The sequence below is a fragment of the Branchiostoma floridae genome, chromosome 5 (assembly GCF_000003815.2).
Source record: "Branchiostoma floridae strain S238N-H82 chromosome 5, Bfl_VNyyK, whole genome shotgun sequence".
In the NCBI taxonomy this organism is placed as follows: Eukaryota; Metazoa; Chordata; class Leptocardii; order Amphioxiformes; family Branchiostomatidae; genus Branchiostoma; species Branchiostoma floridae.
Window position 1 is genome coordinate 409,652 of NC_049983.1, and position 6,848 is coordinate 416,499.

At 43.0% G+C, this 6,848-nt stretch overlaps 1 protein-coding gene across 2 annotated transcripts in view; it reads left to right on the top strand.

The window, feature by feature from the left end:
• The first annotated feature begins 982 nt into the window (after positions 1 to 982).
• The window catches only part of LOC118416813 (serine/threonine-protein kinase STK11-like), a 25,789-nt gene continuing 19,923 nt past the window's right edge, over positions 983 to 6,848 (top strand). The window contains exons 1-2 of one of the 2 annotated variants that reach the window (XM_035822073.1): positions 983 to 1,063; positions 3,685 to 3,795. In XM_035822073.1, the coding sequence (XP_035677966.1) occupies positions 1,028 to 1,063; positions 3,685 to 3,795 (147 nt within the window). In that variant the 5' untranslated portion in view covers positions 983 to 1,027. Of the gene's footprint in view, positions 1,064 to 2,524; positions 2,778 to 3,684; positions 3,796 to 6,848 lie in introns of those variants that run through there. The other variant, XM_035822074.1, reaches the window with a different exon arrangement.

Here is a 6,848-nt window from a genome sequence, read left to right on the forward strand (position 1 = left end):
GTAATTCGAGGTCTTTGCAAACAATGCCAATACAAAAAAATAGGTTTTTGTGCCTTTCAAGATTCATCGTAACTCAGTGGATGATGATACTAATAAACTAGAGTTTTCAAAATATATTTTTACACTGTCATATTTTTTTTATTCATATGAGTGGTTAAGATAAACTTTTTGATAGCTCATGATTATTTAAGTTCTTCACAAGCCCGATAAATCGAGTATACGACTTTTTTTTTCATTGCCCCTTCCCCCGTATTTAACAGTGTACATATTACCTTAAATGGTTTTAAGTGAATTTAAAAAAATTCAGTCTCTGACCGTAAAGTGTGAAAAAATGTCGCACCACAATTCAATGATGTAGCATTAGAGCTGAGGTTTACAATGATATTAAAGTGCATGCAGTTATAGGACTGAGTAGAAGGTTGCCAACACATAATAGGACTGAGCAATATAAGTTACGGATGTGCTCTCACAATGAAGAAATAACAGTGTACGGTAGCACTAGCACAGGTTAAAGTCATTATTAAAAGCGGTCCTATGGAAACCCACCTTCCCGCAGTTTTACGTCCCGGTCATGCTTGACAAAATGTCTCGATTGAAAACGCTACCCAACTTCTACCATTATGCCAAATGCCATCACAATCCATCTAGAGTTTCTTCAGTTATAATGACCATAAATGAATACAAAGAGAAAGAGAGAGAAACACACACATGCACACACACAGAGAGAGAGAGAGAGAGAGAGAGAGAGAGAGAGAGAGAGAGAAACACGCACTAACACACACACCAAAAACAATACCTCCATTTCTCATGGAGGTAACAACGACTGCGTGCAAGGACCATCAAAAATATCAATCTAATTGTGGATCCAAATAAAGTCAAAGGACCACCCGAGGTCACCAGTTGTGCGTATATTACCTTTTATGAGTCCCGAGCTTGTCTGAACGTAAGCGGGACGGACCATCATGTTTGGGATAGGTGACCCGTCTGGTGATCATCGTCCCCGTCACATGTGGGCTCACCAACGGCCATGGCGTCGATTCCCGGGCGAAAGAGACAAGTAGAGGTGAGTACAGAAACCTTCGTATAAGTTGTTTTTCGCTATCTTATACATTATAGACAATACGCCAGAAATATGAACAGGAAATTCAACAAAAAGGACATTGTATAGAAATGTATAGAAACATTTTCCCGCACCATGGTCTGACTGGAACAGCGTTGCTCTGCTTATGCAATGTTTTGATAGGGGCGGAAGCAATACATCTATAATTATAAATCATTCTAGTTAAGAGAAATATTTGGCGGAAGCAATTACAAATAATCCTTATGGGAAAGATTGTTTCCTTATGAAAACTCTTATGAATTGTGGACTCTGTTGTTACGTTAATATATAGACATGTTGCAGTTCACAAATTTGGTACAACATCTGACATTATATTTTGCAAGGACAGTCACTCGGTATGACTGAGCCAGAGCGCTCGGCAAATGCCATATATGAAATCGAATCTTTCTACGCTTTGTGTTTTGTTTTTTTTCTAGCCATGTTTGTACATTTCGCATGATATTTTAACTATGAAGTCAAGATTGACACAAATCCAATTTTGGTCGAAGTGAGGTCACCGTCTAGTGGAAAAGGAAGGAGGAGGGGGGTGATTGTTGATGTATAAATTGAGATAAGTGGTAACCAAATCATGTTGACTCCAAAAGGGGTGTGAATTCGACGTCACTAGTTTCCGACTTAAAACAACAAAACACACATGATGTAATAGAAGAATACCAAATAACAGTATACTAGTTACTCAATTCAAACTGATGTGATTTCGGAAAGAATGAGACGTTTTAGGTAGCAAAATCCAAAATTATATCCAGTTGCTTGAGTACCTGCTATTCAACGTATGGTACTTTCATTGACGAAATACAAGAACAGAGTGTCTGGATCTGTGTTGTTCAACCTGCAAAACTGGCCATCGGCTTAACATATCAGCCAAAATCTAACCAGGTCTTGTATTCAATTTTTTTGCTGTGTTTACTTGGCTATGGATGCACCTGTTGGTTGGCATCCGTCTGTCTCGGAAGACAATGGTAGGCGGACGGGTTTAAGGCGACCCGTCTGCCTGGCCTGCACTTGGGTTTTTAAGGTGAAGGAGGGGTGTGCACGTCCTTCTCCACCCTCTCGTCCACTGGCGCACTAGTCCTACAGGGGCAACTGTATGCAACGTGTAAGACGGCCCCAGCAGATGCAGGTTTGTTGTTTGGAGTTTCCGTCTCCTAGGAGGATTTCCGACCAAGGATGCAAGGGGTTCCTCCTACCCCTGACTCATGTGTCATGGCGGGTGCGTCATGCCCGAACATGCCCCTAGCCTATGGCCTGTCGCCACCACAAAGGCCTGTCACTGCCACTGGATGCACCTACGTTTGATGTAAACAGCATAACTCGGGAATAATCTGTAGATGGATATCATGCGAGCAGCAGCGCGTTGGCGAGCAGCAACGAGTTACGAGTTCTCCGAGATTTTCCTGAATTTGAACGTATTTCTTTACTAGTTTACCTTTATTTTCCCCGTCAGTTTACAGTATAGACAGTTCTTGAACATATTGGGAACCCGTGATACCGGTGACTACTCAAATTTATGTTATTTGAATGAAATTCTGGACAGCCTTGAAACGAACGTTTGCAGAGTGGGAGGGCGGTAGAGTGAAGGAAGGGGGACCATACCAATTTTGTTGCACGTTGACATTTAGAACGGCTTATGGTTGCGTAGGTTACCTGGTATTACCTGGTAAGTTGAATCACTTTCATATTTTATACTTACATCTATCGTTTTACCTTGTACTAAGCTAGTTTTTGTGGAACTTGCAAGATTTCGTACATCGTCTCACGGCTAATTTGCATGTGAATTACGCACGGAGAGGGAGGGCAAGCAATCAGTTTTGATAACGACCTGAAATCACTTTGATAGCTTATTTGATGATTTGAATGTCAAAATACAGTTGGGATTGATATTTGTTTTGCACGACAATATCTGTGCCGTCTTACAATTCTATTTTTGTGTAGCAGAACCACGTGTAGGGTCGCCACTTGTCTGTGTGGTGGGAATCTGTGTAGTAAGGTTGCCTGTGTGGCGGGAACCTGTGTAGTAAGGTCGCCTGTGTGGCGGGAACCTGTGTAGTAAGGTCGCCTGTGTGGTGAGAACCTGTGTGGTAAGGTCGCCTGTGTGTCGGAAACCTGTGTGGTACCGTAGTCTGTGTGGCGGGAACCTGTGTGGTACCATAGCCTGTGTGGCGGGAGCCTGTGTGGTAAGATCGCCTTGGAGGCGGGAACCTGTGTGGTAACATAGCCAGTGTCACAGTTTGGCGTGAGCCTGTGTTTGTAGTAGAAACTCGTGTGGTAGAGTTACAAAATGGAACTACATTATACTTGCATATTCTTGGCCTTTTGCCTGATGCTTGGCAAGGCTCAGCCAGGGTCACAGCCAAAAGATAAACATGAGATGAAAGAAGTGCATGTTACATGCACATTCAGATCTAACTGTATCTCTAACTGAGGTACGTTTGCTGGCCTCCTTCGGTACTGCAGCTGAACTTGTATGTATGTTTGTTTCTTTTCATACAAAAAAGTACACATTTCACTTGCTACAAGCGCCATATCTGTGCCTTATTGGAGACATTCTATGTACAAATCTGCAGGAAGACGACATTCTAGACTGGTTCGGTTGGGACTATGACGAACTGAAGAACGACCCAAACATCGCGCTGGGCACAGTAGCAGACAGGAGCGAGTGTTCAGGCTTTGACAAGGTCCGTTACAATTTTTTTTTAATATGTTGTATAACAAGATGTGACATCAGCACGCGCATGTTTTTGTCGTTCCTGAAACTGTCACGGCACCTGGTAGGGTGATGACTTAATAACGCGATTCCAAGTTAGGGTTCAAGTTCCGACCTGGAACACTTGGTATGGTTGGAAAGGTCGCTTAGCAAGGAATAGAAAGATGAAAACCGCAAAATCTTCGGATACTTCCTTCTCGAGATATTCTTGAGTATACGGGCCCTGTTTAGGCGCAAGCGCTAGCTCCTTTTTTGCATTTTGCCACTTGCAGTGGCAAAATGCATTGTCGCAAGAGTATTCGCTGTTGTGATGTTGAGATGTTGGAATCTTGGAATGAACGGACCTGTTCAAAATCTGCAATGCATTTGTATACTTCTTAAAAGCTCCGTCATGAGTCATTGTTTGTGGTCCGTAATGGCCCCTGATATTTGATTAGATTAAATGAATGAAGTATGATATTCCTTAGATTGATGCAGCATATAATCAAATTATTGCTTTTACATTTTAATTATGCATTACCAATTCATAAAAATGAAATGTTTTCCAAATATTACCAATTCATAAAAATGAAATGTTTTCCAAATAAATCGTATGTATATATATATATATATATGACAGTTACATATAGCCTATCCCAGAATCCCTTGCGAATTAGTTAAAATTCATTAGTAGGATTTCCAGTGCGATTTCCGAACACGTCACGATTTTTCATTGATCGCCCTGTAATATCGAAAAGAACTGGGCCTTCAAACTTACCAGATTTGTAGTATGTACTAAGGAGACCGTGACAATGTAAAAATGTTAAAGCAGGGGGTAAACGATTGCTGAGATATTGAAAGTTTTTGAAAAGTGCGCTAGGATGCAGGGAAGTGACTTCCGGGTTCAGGGGTAGGTACACAAATACCTCTGACGTCAGCCTGATTTGCAGGGAGACCCGGGTTCGAGTCCAGGGGGAGGGTGACTTTCAATTGTTCTTGTTTCCTTTTTGACATCCATTTAATATAAACAACAGTTTCAGCACATTCCAATAATACTAGAAAAAAAACGTTTATATACGCAAACCTTGGCAAAATGCCAGCTTTTTTAAAGCAATTGTTTAAAACACCGCCTGTCACGGCACCGTGGTAGCGTGATGACTTAATGACGCGATTCCAAGTTAGGGTTCAAGTTCCGGCCTGGCATACTTGGTATGGTTGGAAAGGTCCCTTTAGCAAGGAATAGAAAGATGAGAACCGCAAAATCTTCGGATACTTCCTTCTCGAGATATTCTTGAGTATACGGGCCTTGTTTAGCCGCAAGCAAAGGCTTTTTTTAAACAACGCCTATCTCGGCACCTGGTAGCGTGATGACTTAATAACGCGATTCCAAGTTAGGGTTCAAGTTCCGGCCTGGAACACTTGGTATTATTGGACAGGTCCCATAGCAAGGAATAGAAAGATGCAAACCGCAAAATGTTCGGATACTTCCTTGTCGAGATATTCTTGAGTATACGGGCTCTGTTTAGGCACAACTGCTATCTCCTTTTCTTGAAGCAATGCCTGTCACGGCACCGGGTAGGGTGATGAATTAATGACGCTATTCCAAGTCAGGGTTCACGTTCCGGCCTGGCACACTTGGTATGGTTGGAAAGGTCGCTTAGCAAGGAATAGAAAGATGCAAACCGCAAAATGTTCGGATACTTCCTTCTCGAGATATTCTTGAGTATACGGGCTCTGTTCAGGTGCAACTGCTATCTCCTTTTCTCGAAGCATTGCCTGTCACGGCACCGGGTAGGGTGATGACTTAATGACGCTATTCCAAGTCAGGGTTCACGTTCCGGCCTGGCACACTTGGTATGGTTGGAAAGGTCGCTTAGCAAGGAATAGAAAGATGCAAACCGCAAAATGTTCGGATACTTCCTTCTCGAGATATTCTTGAGTATACGGGCACTGTTTAGGCGCAACCGCTAGCTCCTTTTCTTGAAGCATTGCCTGTCACGGCACCGGATAGGGTGATGACTTAATGACGCGATTCGAAGTCAAGGTTGAAGTCCCGGTCCAGCACATTTGGTATGGTTAGAAAGGTCGCTTAGCAAGGAATATAAAGATGAAAACCGCAAAATATTCGGATACTTCCTTCTCGAGATATTCTTGAGTATACGGGCTCTGTTTAGGCACAACTGCTAGCTCCTTTTCTTGAACCACTGCCTGTCACGGCATCGGGTAGGGTGATGACTTAATGACGCGATTGCAAGTCAGGGTTCAAGTTCCGGCCTGGCACACTTGGTATGGTTGGAAAGGTGAAGCTTAGGAAGGAATAGAAAAATGCAAACCGCAAAATGTTCGTATACTTCCTTCTCGAGATATTCTTGAGTATACCGGCTCTGTTTAGGCGCAACTGCTATCTCCTTTTCTTGAAGCATTGCCTGTCACGGCACCGGGTAGGGTGATGACTTAATGACGCGATTCGAAGTCAAGGTTGAAGTCCCGGTCCAGCACACTTGGTATGGTTGGAAAGGTCGCTTAGCAAGGAATAGAAAGATGAAAACCGCAAAATGTTCGGAAACTTCCTTCTCTAGATACTCTTGAGTATACCGGCTCTGTTTAGGCGCAAGCGCTAGCTCCTTTTTTGAAACACCGCCTGTCACGGCACCTGGTAGGGTGATGACTTTATAACGCGATTCCAAGTTAGGGTTCAGGTTCCGGCCTGGCACACTTGGTATGGTTGGAAAGGTCGCTTAGCAAGGAATAGAAAGATGCAAACCGCAAAATGTTCCGATACTTCCTTCTCGAGATATTCTTGAGTATACGGGCACTGTTTAGGCGCAACCGCTAGCTCCTTTTCTTGAAGCATTGCCTGTCACGGCACCGGATAGGGTGATGACTTAATGACGCGATTCGAAGTCAAGGTTGAAGTCCCGGTCCAGCACACTTGGTATGGTTAGAAAGGTCGCTTAGCAAGGAATATAAAGATGCAAACCGCAAAATATTCGGATACTTCCTTTTCGAGATATTCTTGAGTATACGGGCTCTGTTTAGACACAA